General features: G+C 41.4%; 1 protein-coding gene across 1 annotated transcript; it reads left to right on the plus strand.

Moving 5' to 3' along the window:
* The first annotated feature begins 8,407 nt into the window (after positions 1 to 8,407).
* LOC113159804 (zinc finger protein 703-like) lies at positions 8,408 to 12,626 on the plus strand. The gene is made up of 2 exons (XM_026356721.1): positions 8,408 to 8,999; positions 9,664 to 12,626. The coding sequence occupies exons 1-2, from the start codon at positions 8,757 to 8,759 to the stop codon at positions 11,203 to 11,205; spliced, it is 1,785 nt and encodes a 594-aa protein (XP_026212506.1). The 5' UTR covers positions 8,408 to 8,756; the 3' UTR covers positions 11,206 to 12,626.
* The last annotated feature ends 3,214 nt before the right edge of the window (positions 12,627 to 15,840 follow it).

Consider the following 15,840-nt stretch of genomic DNA (forward strand, 5'->3'; position numbering starts at 1 on the left):
TGTAAAATGGGCTGTGATTCTAACTCAACATCATAGTCAGAGTAACATAGTGAGAGCGGAATAGTCCACACTTCAAAGATATCAGGAGTGATCTGTATTTAGGATTGTGTGGAAAATCGTGACATTATGTCACCCTCTAAAGTTCGTCGTGCATTTGGAGCTGGAGGGGAAACTGTCCTACTTCAGCAGAAATCTGAGGTCAGTGCAGAAAATATTTCACAGCATGTCAGACCGCTCTGCACATGGTGAGTAATGTTCAACATGACACCATAATGCTTGTTCAGGTGAAAAACGGTTCCCTATGCAACTTTCTGGGGCAGCGGTAATAATATTCCATCTGAGGGTACGTGTGTGTATGTGAAATATGGCACTACTTCACATTCATGTATTCGTCCTGGAGAGATAAATTAGACCCAGGACATTTCAATCGAACTTCCTAAGTAGAGCACTTTGTCATCACAAGCGAAAAAGGAGGTATGGTGGGTGATCGGCAGAATAATTCATGATTCTTTACATTTCAGCGTTATGGGTGACATGGCTACACATGATCTTCAGAATTAGCTGCAAAACACACTGTAAATAATCACCGTGCACAACAGGAAGATGAAATGCTGCTTTAATTTGAAATAATTCTTCATCCTCTACAAAGCTCTGATGTACTGCACTGCAGCCAAGCAGAAACACCAACTGCATCCTTGATCTCGATCTGCGCAGTCACATATCAAACATAAAATTAATTAGACTGGTGAGGGGTGATGATTATTTGTTTGGAATGACATGACTGATGGGCTTTGATTTACTTCCACAATAACAGCCTTTTAAGTGAGCTCTTCTGTCCTTTGTTACATCAAAGCCTGACAAGTGGTTTGACACTTCCTGTTTTCTTTGCCCTGTCTTTGACTGACAGGCACAATATGGACACCTTCATCCCTTTCAGCTTCTTTCAACTGTCACGAAGCCTGAAACGGGACACCTTTTGCCTTTGGGACATAGTGCACGTCCAACAGAATCTGAAATTAAAGAGGTTATCCCTTCAGTAACTGCAGGGCAGTTTCGTTTTATTTAGGGGTACTGTGCAACATGCATGCTCTGGGTTTGATTTATTTGTAAAGACAGAAATACAAATAAAGAAGGCAATCTCATTTACCACCTTCCAATGTTGCCATAGTCTGTTAAACCACAAGTCAAGTGTTATGACAGACTTTGTCTGCTTTGTTGGCATGTCTTGAGGGAGAGCCGAGTAGGCGTGTGGTGTGTGCCGAGTGATGACAGATGTGGGACTGACGCTGAAATGCATTTCTCCTTCTGTAATAGTGTGTTTGGGGTTGAAACACTTGCTGCTGACCGGTGATTATGTGGCTGTATGCACGCAGAAACACAGCCTATGTTTGGTGTAGCTCACATTTGGGCTCCTAAATGGTGCGTGGATTCATTCCTGACATTTATGAATGAGGGTTGTGCTGAGGGTTAAGTAAATAAAGCCATCAAGGAAGGGAGCATGCAGGGAGCAAAGAGGCTCCTTCAGTGCTTCCTCCAGCATTCTTTCATTCTGTTTAAATAACCCACAGGGTTTTCTATCAAAGTGACTTATTGAACTGGGTGAATCGATGTGTGACATAGATCCTGGTTCAGTGTTCTGTTACAAGTTTTGAGGCACGTTTCTACTATAAAATATTAGGAAAATAAGTTTATCTAACAGATATACATGATCTTTACTCCATAAACAAATACAAATTCAAGCCTTAAAGATACAGACTGATCAACCTTTCTCAATATTGCAGTTTGTTATTTCATCCTTCATTTGTTTGTTGATGCTCTCATACACCTAAAGTCGTTCTCCCATCCCAATGAAGTTTTTATTTTTGTCTTTTTGAGCTTGGGGGAAAACGTCATTTGTGATTTACAGCCTCAGTCATACATTTGTTCACGTTGTTGCTTCCTCTGTTTCGTAACACAGCCAATTAAAGGCTCACTTCTCTTAATGATGCGAAAACACCATTGGATCAATAGCCATTTTCTGCACAATGATAATTTCCTCAAATCCCATAGGTATCTCAATTCAAGTATCATCTAGAGAAACAACCCATAGCAAAACTCTGCTATCTCTGCTTTCATTACCCTTTCATAAACTCTTTAGGTGTGATTTTCTTACCCCATACGAGTAAGACGAACACAAGCTTAAGATAAATCAGTGTTATAAGCTCTGGCAAATGTAATATGCCTCACCGTCTATTTGCATCTGTTGAAGTGTTTAGAACAGAAAGGAAATCAATGGTAAATGATTACTTAGCTACTGTGTGGAGTGAAGGCTACAGGGAGCAATGGAAAGGTTTGTTTAGTGCCTCCGGGGCGGTACAGTCAAAATCAATTTCATTGGAGCAGTCAAGAATACGTCCAGTGGACCTCTAAAACACCCTGCAGAGTGAAAAGTCATTTTTCACCACAGAAAAAATAAGCGTTAAAGTCAGTCTGTATATGTGTAATGGATGTACTATAAACACAGACTGGTTTTGTAGGCGCCCAGAAAGGCATGTGTTTTTAGACTGTACCACATGAGTTTACAACGACAGCAGCAGCAAACTTGTCATTCGGATTTAATGTTAATTATTTTGAAACAATGGCGCTGATATAAAAAATCTGTTACTGCTAGCCGGCAACCAAACACTTTTGCACCGCTTGCAGATTTTATCAGCTGGCTAATTAATGATAGATCATAAGTTTATTTATAACATTGATTCTATGTCGCTGGTGGTGGACTTTAACCAAATATTTCATGCTTCTCATTAATATCTTGTACATTAGGTAGTACGCTAGATCTACGTTAGCTCCATGACCTATAAAAGAGTTTTAACAAGGCATTTAAAGAGTTCTTCATTTAATTTACTATGAATATTTATTTATTTATGTCTCTAAACTCAGCCAAACTGTGATGTTTTCATAACTGTAACCACGATCACATCACTCCCATAAAAATACTGATTCCAAAAAGCACCTTTAGCACCAAAAAGTCCGTTTTTGATCAAGTGGGAAGCATCGTTATGGAATGAGCACGTGTTGTCCAACCACAAATACAAGATAAGCTTTACTTCAAGAATATTTGGTAGGTAGGATTAACATTAACATTTGATTTAATAAAAACCTGCATTCAAGCGTCAGATGAACCCTCTGTGGTGCCCCAGTCTTGTTATTTGAGAGTATACTGTTGCCAGCAGGCAGCTTTGAGTTTTTGGAATAAGATCCTCAACAAAAAGCCAAGTCTAGAGGGGTGTGAAAAAACATCTTTGATGTCAGATGAAATTTCACTGAACAGCACAGTACAATCTGATTGCAGGCTGGCGTCCTCTGGCAGCCTGATCTCTCTGGATCCTTCCACCCACAGGACATGCAAAGTGCATCTGTGCTACTGCGAAAGTGTGCATAATTGTGAGACTTTGCTCCTGTCGGCATTTACAAAAGAGTGGAAAAGGCATTGATTGTGTAAACATTTGAGAGAGGATTTCTTGGACAGGTAGACAGGCAGCAGTGAAGATGCTTGAAAATGATAAATGTGAGAAAGCTGCTTTTGTTTACGTCTGTGTGAAATTGAAGACCCATTGTTTCGAAGTTTATACAGATCTTCATCATTGTAAACTCTGTATGCATCACGCAGGAATGAAAAGCTTGACAAGCATTACAGGAGGCGATGAGTCAACTGACTTTTAAAGAAGGAAACAGCTTGAAAAAAATCTTTACATGTTTCATCTCATTTTAGAATAAAGGAACAAAAGGTACGATGAGGACACATCCGCTGATTAGAGTTCCATAGATGACGACCTATTCTTCTTCACAGGCTTATTAAGTGCACACATCAAAGAGAAAAATGAATACACTATTAATCACTCTTTGCCTCTTAGCACAGTACAAACACTATTTATGATATGCTGTTGTACTGGGAGTCCTTAAGACCGGTTTTTGCCCATCTCTCAAATTTGGTCCTATTGTTTTGTTATGTGCAGCCGCTTTGATTACATTTTTATGACACGGGAACATGAGGAAACCCGTCTCAAATTAAGCAACAACAGGAAACAGCTCACAGAACCTGTGCCACTGCTCGCTAATGACCAACTCCAGTACAAGTCGTGAGAAGTGGAAGAGAAGAGCCCTTTTGTTGAATGTGGCCTTGTTCTCAGTCTTTGACCTTGTTCTCAGTCTTTGACCTTCTTCGGCTTCTTGCTTGTTTTTCTTTTTTTTTGTCTGACATGATTTTAAAATAATAACTTCCATTACAGACATTTAATTGTTGTGCACTTCAAACATAACAACACTTGCTTTTGTGTGAAGCTGTGCTGTTAGCGGTGTTATTTTTTGTTTTACATACATGATGAGTAGGAAATTAAAATATGTGTCTGGTCTCTGTTGCATGTCACACCCTCTCTCTCTTTCCTCGCTCTCTCACCAGCAAACTATCTAATAAAGGCTTAAATGCCAAAAGACAATCTAGAAAAATCAACCATCAGCCTCAACAGCAACTCTTATTTCTCTCTGTGACCTTTTGCACCACATCACACACAAGTCTTGATGCTTTTAGATGCAGATTAATAAACTTTGATTTCAGACATTTGCCAGAGAAGCTCTGGTAACTTACTCTGTAATTCGTAGAGGCAGCTACAGTATATTGATCAGTTTAATGCATTTTTAAATTATTAATCCACTTTCTACCATATGGTACCGACATGTGATAACTGGAACCATTGTTCCTGCTGTTTCTGTTTTCCCCCAGAGCCAAAGTGCTGTCTCCTCTTCTGTGGCGCAGACTGTGACCTTGTTTCTTGATGAGGTGGTGCTCCCACTCTCTGCTTCTTATCACAAATTAGACATTGATGGATGGCTGTGAGTAGCTGTTCTGCTGTTTAGGTCATGAGGTCAAAGCAACAAGTTATTTTAACCAAATGTTTTTTTAAAAATACAGTGACGTATTGCTAATTTCAGGTCGTTAACAAGATCTGTAGACGCAGTAAAGAGAGGATTTTCAAAATAATTTTTGAATGAAAAAAAAAATTTTTTTATTACCCTTTCATTATATTTACATGTGAGCCATGTATTATGAAGACTAAAGAGGGCCCTGCAAGATATATACTACAAATATCCATCAGCTAATTCACATTATGCAGCTTTTTGCCCACAGGTTATGAGGGATTAGGAGTGATTTCGACTCAACTGAGGCTGCAGAGGATTCAGAGAATCAAAGCCCCTCCGTCTCAGACTATTTTGGGATGCTGATAATAGTTCTTGTCAGCCATAATTTTTAAGTACTTTAACCAATTCATTGTATAATTAGGTTAACAAAATTAGCTCATTGCAAAGTCAGTCAGATGGCAGTAATGCAATAAAGTTATTAACATTCCAGATTTATAGAACCATTAATATAGAGGCAATCTGTCTTTATCATATTTTTCTTCACTGGTAAAAATGGCATAAATTAATAAAAGAAAATAGACTCTGGTGTGACATGTTCAGTGTATTTTATTGATTTTCTTTCCTTTTTCTTTTTTCCATTTAGATCTGCTCAGAGCAAAGCCAGAAGACAAACGATCTGGCCACGCACGGGTCAAAATTAAAAGCATACCTGAACTTTTTAAGTAAAAGGTTAAAATTAAAATGATCAATAAAAGAGTGGATGTCGCTGAAGCTGCAATAAAATTAAAAATGTTCAACGTAGCATTCAGTTTTTTCTTTATCTAAATGAATCTAAATGTAAATGACAGCCGCATGTGAATAGTTCCTGAATTGTCATGTCGTTATTTATGGTGATGATTCATCGTGTGGGGCCTTCGTTTTTTCATCTTTACTGACTTGATGTAATCTCTCCTTAAGTCTGTCATCAGAAACAAAATACATTCTTCAGAATTTCCTTGAAAGAAGCTGTGTGAACGTTTGATGATTGAGCATGAAGCATTTGTGGGACCTGTTAGTTTATCTGTCAGTTGTATCTGCTTTGTGTTTGTTCTAGTACTGCACATCCTGTACGTTAAGTAAAGCACATACACCGGTATTGCAACATCCAATCCAGTTTTCACACCACAACTGTACATAAGAGATATAGTTAGTTGAACTCACTGCCACCACATTTGGAAGGATACGCGTTTTCTGCCAATGTGAACTAGTTCTGGGCTGTTGGTTCAACTGGGAACCAGTTTGGGTTTTATTGGGCTTGATGGTCCCAGTAATGGGCAGTATGCTGGTGTAGTGGTTAGCGCAGTTGCCCCTTTGCAATAAGGGTCTGGATCCACCGGTTGGCATGTTCTCACTGCTTCATCCAGGTGCTCCCACTGTCCATAGGCGTCAATGACATGTCCAGGGTGTACCTCTAACCGAGTGACTGCTGGGATTGACTCCAGCGCCCCCACAACCCATAACCGGTGCAGCCGTTAGGATGATGGATGGATGGATGGTTGCAGTAATCCCACCACTCGCTCCTGACATAAGCGGTTATTTTACTTTTCACTCGACTTCATTTTTTAAACCTTCTGTTTTTCTTTCCAACAGTCTCCTGCAGAACCTGTTGTCAGAAGTTAACAGTGGTAATCGATGATTTATTTTTATCCGTCCACTATCTTAACCGCTTTTCCTGTTCACGGGTCACAGAGTTGCTGGAGCCAATCCCAGCTGTCACTGGGTGAGAGGCAGGGTACATCCTGGACGTGTCGCCAGTCTATCACGGTGCTGACATATAGAGACAGACAACCGTTCACACTCACATTCACACCTGAGGGCAAATTAAAGTCCTTCTAGCTGTGAAGTGAAAAGTGATAACCACCACACCATCGTGCCACCTGAGTTATTTTCAGCATCGGAAAAACTACAGCTAGGTACATGACATTTACCTGCAAACATCAAAAGCTGAATCACAAATAGCTCAACATCTGAAACATCTCGGCAACTATCGGATTAATCGGCACAAATTTTGCACAGACATTCATGGTCCCAAGAGGATGTGACCCACATTGAGGTTGACATTTCTACTTTTGAATGGACTATCTCAGTAATGGTTGTATGAACTGGCAGGATGGTTTTTACTCTGTCATCTCCCCTTGTGATGAGCTGTCGTAGACTCTTGACGCCTGATTTTTTTTTAGCCTGTATTTGTTCACATGTTGACAAATTGCCACCATTAAAAACTATACTCTGGAGGATGACTGAGTTATGACTCAGAGGACTTAAAATCTCCCAGTTGGAAAACCTAAGCCATGACAGAGCCATGGAAAAACAAGCATCTGGACTAGTAAAACCACTTTAGTGCCTCACATGTACTCATCTGCTTGTTGACAACAGTGAAAAATGACTCATGTGGCCATATGTTTTACTTCCAGTGCTCACTGACTTTGTTCTCTGCATCGTCACACTTGCACAAAAAAAGCATTTTTAGTTTTAATAAGGGGTTTATGCACCGCATCCCGATACACTCACAGAATCGGCCTCTGAAGTTGCCAGTGAACTCTGTTTGGTGAAAGTTCATGCTCAAGCCTTAGATCTATATTTCATGAGCTGGAAATTGCTGCATATGATCCCATCTGACATTTTGAGCAAAGTTTAGCTTTCCACAGCTTCGTGACTGTGTGGTTTCATTTAGACTAACCTTTGAGTTGAAACACTACGTGGTCATATTTCAAATATTTTATGTTTAACATCTAAAAACAAAACAAAACTGCACTCTAAGATTAAACTGTGTGACTTGTGCTCCGGAGATTGTAGTTAATTATCCAAAGTGACACGTTCACAACGCTTTGTTTAGACCAAATTAGTGTGTTCTTAAACTTCAACAATCATTAAAATACTATCCAGATCATTTTTATAGTTTTACTTGCATAGTTTATAATGTTGGGGAGTTTAATTTCTAACAAAGCTTCATTTATAACCCTTCATATGTTTAACATGTAACTAGTAACTAAACCTGTCAATGTGGTGCTGTATCACATTAAATAAAGTAGAATACTTCACATTTGTACTGCGAGTATTTTCCCCCACTTGAAAAAGTACAATAGTGTAATGTAGTTGAAGTAAAAAGCAACTAAAAATGGAAATACTCAAGAAAAGTACTCCAAAATTCTACTTCTACTTCTAAGAAAACAGGTATCTGTTGTTATTGTGCGGTTTATTCTTAATAATATATCCTTATTTATTAGTTAATCATATTTTTATAACACTCTATTTCTGCAAAAAGTAGCTAGTTGTGTGAGTAAAAGTAATAGTACTTTTTAATTTGGGTACTGCATTCCTTCACTGGGTATCATGGTTGAAGGAGTGGGTGGTGTTGTCACATGGAGGACGTCGCCCCGCCTTTACGCACGTCCTCCCCGCCCAGCTCGCTCCTGGTGCGGCCACCCAGCGGACAAACAGCCGCTGCTCCACTTTGAAGTTGCTGCTGTGATCAGTGCGCAGCTGAAGCCCGGAGCGGAGAGACGCAGTGGGACTTTTCCTCTCAACACTGGGAATTTATGAGATAAACTCTATTTTTTCATGCCTCTAAAAGAAAGGACAGTGTCTCCTACAGTGGACTTTTCTTTTTGGTGTAAAATTAAAAATTGGACTTGGAGCCGCGTCGGACGGAGATGAAGATGCACCAGGACTGAGGCTTGTCCGTCCTACGGGACATTCAGGGGCGTCCAGCCGTGTAGTGGGACATAACTGGCATATTTATGGATTACAACAAGCTTTAATCACCATTTGGACCAGTATCAAGTAACGCACCTCCCCAAGCGCAGCGCTCTCTCTCTCCAATGAAATATCTCCCTCCTGGACCAGCTGCGGATCGTCTAAGCAAGCGGATCGAGCTCAGTGAGGCCACTGACGGTAAACACTCTCGCCCCGGTGCTGTGGTCTCTTTGTTGACCCCTTTGGACCCACTTCGGCAGGCAAAGCGTCTCCCTATTCGAGTTATCAAGATGTTGACTGCGCACACTGGACACTTGCTACACCCGGAATATTTACAGCCTCTGACGCCCGCACCAGTGAGCATCGAGGTATTTATTGTGTTTTACACCTTTTATACTTTTATAGCTTCTCTTGTTTTTCACATCAGTGTCTCTGGTTTCACTGCAGTGTGGTACAAATGTAAAGAGAGTTTTTAATATGCGTCTTATGACGACGAATAAAGACAAAACTCAACATAATAAAATATCTGTTATATACAAAAGTAAATGTATTCATTACATCTATAACCATTAGTGAAGTTATATGTTCACTTTTTTGGATTTTAGGTTTTAGCTCGGTGGGAATAGAGTTAACACAGATTATTTAAACATAGATTCATCAGCTGAAATACTAAAGAAAAGCCTGATTATTGCAGATGCCCAGAGCTCAGATTGTCTTCAGACACCTTTATTAAAGTCCAGAAAGAAGGCAATCCTCTATTTGGAGAAGCTGGAAATAGTGAATTTTTTGTACTGTTTTTGTTGGGAAAAGCCAACAGATTATTATAATAAATGATTAATGGGCTGATTTAATTGGTGCAAGTCTAAAAAACTGATTTGAAAACAGGTTGTGGAGAACTGAATTGCAAATGTTTCACACTGAATAAGTATTAGTAATCCAAAAATAACGTAACAGTTTTTTTGGAAAGCTAAAATCTCTCTTTAGTGTAATAAACTAAATACAGAGCTAATCAGAATCTATATTTTGTTGTAGCTCGATGCCAAGAAGAGTCCACTGGCCCTGCTGGCACAGACCTGCTCTCAGATTGGTAAACCAGACCCTCCATCCTCCTCCAAGCTGAGCTCCTCCTGCAGCCAGGGGGACAAGGAGCCCAGCAGTCGCTCATCGGTCTCCAGCCTGAAGCTAGGCGACCACCGCCCCTCCCTGGAGGACAAATCCAGCTTCAAACCCTACAACAAAGTCAGCGGAGACTGTCGCAGAGACACAGTGACCAGCAGCTCCAACAGCAGCAGCGATAAAGTCGGGTTCAGAGTTCCCAGCAATAATGTTACCTCTAATGGAAATTCATCTAATGGCCAGCAGTCCTACCCCCCCCACGCTGTTTCACCCAGCTCTCGAGCCAGCAGCGGCACTCCACCAGGACACCCTCAGCAGCCTCACAAACGGAGTCAGTCTCCTGGTGGACAGCCCACGTCACACTGCCAGACTGCGAATGGCGAAACGGCACATGAGCAGGGCAGTCCCACCAGCACGAGCAGCAGCAGCAATAATCATCATCCCAAAAAAGACGCTGAAGTAAACAAGGCCAGCTCAGACAGTCCACACCTTGCAAACTCAAGCCACGTTCGAGCCAGCACAAACTGCAGTAACGGCAGCTCTGACGCTGGTTCCAATCACGAGGGAGGTAAAGCGGACTCAGCCCAGCCTACCCAGGGCCCTGGAAACATTACACCCATTTCTCCTTACAAGACCAGCCAACCACTTTACCCCCTGCCCTCTTCTAATATGGGCTACCATGGATCTGTCGTGGGGGCCTATGCAGGCTACCCATCTCAGTTTATTCCTGGGTTGGACCCGACAAAGTCGAGCCTCAGTGTGGGAAGTATGGGAGTTCCACCAAAGCACCCAAGCTCCAGTCCTCTCACGGGTGCCTCCCCTCCTTCCTTCATGCAGGGTTTATGCAGGGACCCCTACTGTCTAAGCTACCCAAGCGTACCCCATCTTGGTGGCAGCAACTGCAACTCCTGCATCCACGACCCTTCCTCCAGCCTTAAGTCAAGCTTTCCATTGGTGTATCCCTCCCACCCGCTCCACTCCCTCCACCAGAGCTCGCTGTCATCCAGTGCGTCCTCCTCCCTCTCCCATCCTCTCTACACGTATGGCTTCATGCTCCCTAACGACCCCCTGCCTCACGCCTGTAACTGGGTCTCAGCGGGGGGGCCGTGCGACAAACGATTCGCCACATCAGACGAGCTCCTGGCTCACCTCCGCACACACACAGCCCTGCCTGTGGGAATGGACAGTAAGCTGCTTTCTGTTTCCTCCTCTGGACCTGCCTCCTGCCACCTCCACCTCCCCCATCAGAGCAGCCCGGGCTCCATACCCAGCTCCCTCTCACTCAGGGCTCCCCCAAGCTTTAGCCTAGCTCGCTACCATCCCTACAGCAAGGTCCATCTGCCCGCTGCCCCCTCCTCCATGTCTCTGCACTCTCTGCCCACCACAGGCCCGTACTACCCTCACTACGCTCTCTACAGTCAAAGACTTGGATCCGCATCGGCACTGGGCTACCAGTGATGCATCATCGTCTTACAGAATTAAAGGAATAGCTTGACAGTTTGGCAAATGTGCATATTCATCTGCTGGTGGGGAGTTAAATGAGAAGACTGTTACCACAATGACATCATTCTTAGATATAATCTTTAATATAAAACTACAGCCAGCAGCCGACTAGCTTAGCTTAACTTAGCACAAACACTGGAACCTGCTAGCTGGACAACATAAACTAAAAAATAAAGTATTAAAACTATAGTTCGTTGTTTTATGGGACGTGCAATGATACTCTTACCCAAGAACTAGTCCCAAACCGAACCACAACAACAGATTGTTATTTAAACTTAAACACCTGCTATCATGAATTAATCTGAGTTTATCCTTAATTCATCTTCTAATTGTTTAGACAGGAAAATAGTTTCAACTATCCAAACTTTATTATAATTATAATTTTCTTGCAGCTTTTGTGTTAATTCGTTTCCAGCTGAAGTGACCTTTTACGTTTGGACACAGCCAGGTTCCCTCTGTTTTCAGTCTTTGGCTAAGTTAGGTTTATTAGCTGCTGGCTGCAGCTTCATATTTTCTGAATGTGGTATCAATTACTTCCTCTAATTATCTACCAGTAAAGCCAATAAGTACATTACCTGAAATGTCAACGCATTACTTAAAGTCAGTACTTAAGTGGACGAGATGCCGCTCTTTGTGTGGAACTATGGGAGCCCAAGTCCTGGATTTTGACTTGAGAGTATCTTCTCACTTTCTTTACACGTTATATATGATATTTCTAATCAGGCTCCACTCCTAAAGATCAGAGGACACGTGTGGTTCTTGCATGTCTGCACATTGCTCGGATACTTTTGCAACAGACACGACTGTCCTTGGGCGACTTTTGGCAAATTGATGGTTGGATGCTGTGTGTAATAGCTCTTGGATATTCAGGGTTCTTGCTGCAAATGACGATGATTTAGTGCAGAAAACTGCAGTGTGGCAGGGATGGCAATAAGCTACAGCCGTGGGCTGATGTAAGTCTGGCCACTGTCGCTTTCTTCCTGCAGCTGATGCATGTAAGCTTGACACAGCACACACACTTAACTGCTTCTTCACCCTCATGGTTTGTGATGATTTGTTTTGGTTCTTTATGTAGTGTTTATTTCTACTGAGAAGTTGTATTTATTTTATACCAGGAACCTGGCTTTCATGTTGTCCTTTTCCAGTCCTCCGAGCAGACATGTGGGAAGCCAGATAACAGATGTTGAATATATCATGTCTTAACACTTCTTCAGAAATGAATGTTGAAATCACATCTCTCTCTCTGAACTCCTCAGCTTTCTGATTTTCTTTTTCTATTATTTTCACAACAGATCAATAAAACCGAGATGTGATATTTTTTGTAAAACTGGAACAAGGGGAGGTCATATTTTGTTAAATAAATCACACTGAAGATGTATTTTTCTGTTGTCTTCATTTCTTACATTGCCAGTTTTTAGCCCACTTCACTGTTCGGGTGGGCAAAAGCGCCCACTACTGGTTTCACTTACACAGTGAAGTTATGAGTTCCCATGACAGGAGATTTAATTATCACCATCTAGACATCAATATATCTTTATTAGTCTCTATAATACCCAACAACCAACTTATATTGATGCACATTTTTGCAAAAACAGTATGGAAAAAAATAAAGAATAAAAAGAACAACAGTATATAATGATTAAAAGGTGACTGTACAGGTACAGTAGTAAGATTATAACAATAATGTGTATTACACAACATTAACATTCACTTTTCTCTTACATTTATTATCTCTTTGCTGTTATCCACTTTAATTTGCCTTCTTCTCATTAAAGTGAGTGTCAACGTGGTGTCTCTCTTCACAAAACTTCTTAATTTACATTTTTTATTTAAAAAAAGACAAGTTTGGACTCTAGTTCTTCTGTGAGAACGTGGAAACTGTCCTCACCAGTCATTCACATTGACAGGACTCTACCTTTAAAAAGGAGAAGGAGGCGAGGAAGATGTGTGCTTTTGTCAGCAGACATGTCAGCCTGGTTGTAATGGTGAGCGTATTTGAACAAGCGGCTATTTTTACTGTGAGAGAATCACGTGATGGATGACTTTGGGTGTGCTTTACCTCCACTATGTTTTCACTGTGTCGACAACAGAGTCTGTTTGCAGACCACAGGGGTTGAGCTCCTCTGTTCTGCACCGAATGCTTTGTCACCTTAAGGAAACATCTTTATTTAAAGCTCATGCATTTAGTGTTTTATAAAAACTAGTACAGCAAAGTCCAACCTGTGAGGATGTGAAGTATACATACTGCAGGATCCTGATAAGCATCAGAGCCACAGTGCTGCTTCCTGTATGTGTTCAAGATGAAGACCTGACGTTCGCTCAAGTTACTACGCCTGCCACGTGATTGACAGCAGTAATATGCCATTTCCTAGCAACATGACACTGTGACACCCCTGGCGAAGTATAGATGACCCACGCTGGTCACTCACAACTTTGACAAGAGACCCACAGGAGTCAAAACAGCCTGTTCTCACTGTAACAAGAGAAAGCGCTCCTGTTTCAGTGGTTTGAGATGTTGTTATGTGGCGTCTGGGTTCGTCAGGAGGGCATAAGATCCTGTTGGCCCACTCTGGAGGGTTCACCTTACAAGATATGTCCCAGAAAACAGGCACACTTAATTTATTAAGTCTAAGAAATGAGTTGGCTGCTGATAAGACAGTGTTTCAGTCGTCTCAGTCACCACCAGGCTTCAGGAATTGATCTTGCAGGAGATTTTGTGGTAGAGATGTTTTTATTATCTGGTGGATTTCAGTGAACTTTAGCTTTTCAAGTATTTTCAGTCGGCTGTATCACCTGTAACAAAGATGGGAGGATAGTCTTGGATTGGGATTCCACCTACTGGTGCCAATGAAACCTGCTTGTCATTCAAATATCATCACAAGAGGGATCATTATTTACGTATGCCACTGAACATGATGTTAATGTGTGACTGAAGTATGTTTTTCTTCTCGTATTGATTCATGTGTGTCCGTGACAAGTAAATAAAAGTACAAAAATTGGCAAGGCTGGAAAATGGAGGCGTATGACTATTTTTCTGCTTTGAATGTGTTTATATAATTTAAATATTAAGGTTTACGTTGGACTACAGCGTGTTTAAATACATCCTATTTTGACTTGCAGGTTTCAGCCAGGCTTTTAGCGCAGCTCGATGTTTGTTGGTGCACCACATTGGTCCAACAATTACTATAAAAATCTTTTTATTGCTGATAAATAAATCTGCAGAACTACTAACACTCCTGTTGAACATAACTGTACACACAGAACACTGTTCATTTGCAAACGTGAACTAAACTAAAACTGTTTTCAGGTATCAACTACAACCCTGAGCTTATCTAGACATCAGCCAGTGCAGCCGTTTGGCAAAATGCAAATGTCTGAATCAGTTGGACCAGACATTAAACGGACTTTACTCAGCCAGTTCCAAAGTCTGTGTTATGATCATTTGAGCCCACGTGTTGCTTGGATGTCCTGCGACCATCACAGTTCACTTTCCACAGAATACTTTTAACTTTACTTAAACCAGCAGCATCTCCAGTTGGTGAGAACGAGTCAGAAAGTTCTTCTTAAAACTCACGTTCGCTGCTCAAAGACGACTCAGCAGTTGTTAAGGGAGGGGGTGCAGGACACTCCTTTACTTTTACCACCCACAGTCGACCAGAGGATTCATCCATCACATGCAAATTCTGTTCCTCTAATCGCCCAGTTACCGCAGCTCTTTTTATTTAGCGCTCTAAATTAAACCCAGAGAGCACAGGACATATTTTACTATAGTATATAAAAAGTCTGTGGGTGTTGTTCTTGGAGGTGAGGGCTGTCAGCCTGGTTGGTCTGACTGAGTCCTGGCTGCAGCCTGACAGGCCCAGTGATTAATGATGACAGATTGTGGAGCTGCTCCTTCATTACATGACAAGCCTTGAACCTCTCTATCAGCCTAAACCAAAAAGAGGCTAAATAAAAAAGACTGAGCTTGATTTAAAGTAGAAGTTTTGTTTTCTTGCACGTGAAGAACTTCTCTTTGGACTCTTTTTTGTTTCTGCTCTCAGAGATAGAACCATTCTTTATTGGATTAAAGTCATTAAGCGCAGTTCTAAATTGCAAACATGTGCCTTGATGCTTTCTCTGAATTGTCTGTGAGATACAGATTGCAAAGTGTTTCCCAGAAATGGACTCCTCTGCTTTCATTTTGTCTTCTCTCCAACTTTATCACTTCATCCATCATCCTGCTATGACGTCTTTTCAAGTCGTCCAAAAATAAAGAGGACACGAATGTCAGCTATGCTATATTGATGTTTCTAAACCACCATAAACCCATCACTTACATCTACCCACAGGCTGGGAGAAATGTTGAAAGTACACTTTTCTCATTTACAGAAAAACACTCCACAAAACCGCCGTCAAGCCAAACGGATGCGCTCCAGTATTCACATGTGAAATTACCCACATCTAACAATAAATTAGCCCTCACTTGAGCAGGTATTTTATGTCTAAAATGGGAGCTTCTAATCCTACCTCACTTTCCTCATGTTTGAAGCTCTGTCTGATGTAAAAAAAAAAAAGTCAACAGAGGGAGTTTAGCGGTGTACAAGAGGG

This window comes from Anabas testudineus, chromosome 12 (genome assembly GCF_900324465.2).
Source record: "Anabas testudineus chromosome 12, fAnaTes1.2, whole genome shotgun sequence".
In the NCBI taxonomy this organism is placed as follows: Eukaryota; Metazoa; Chordata; class Actinopteri; order Anabantiformes; family Anabantidae; genus Anabas; species Anabas testudineus.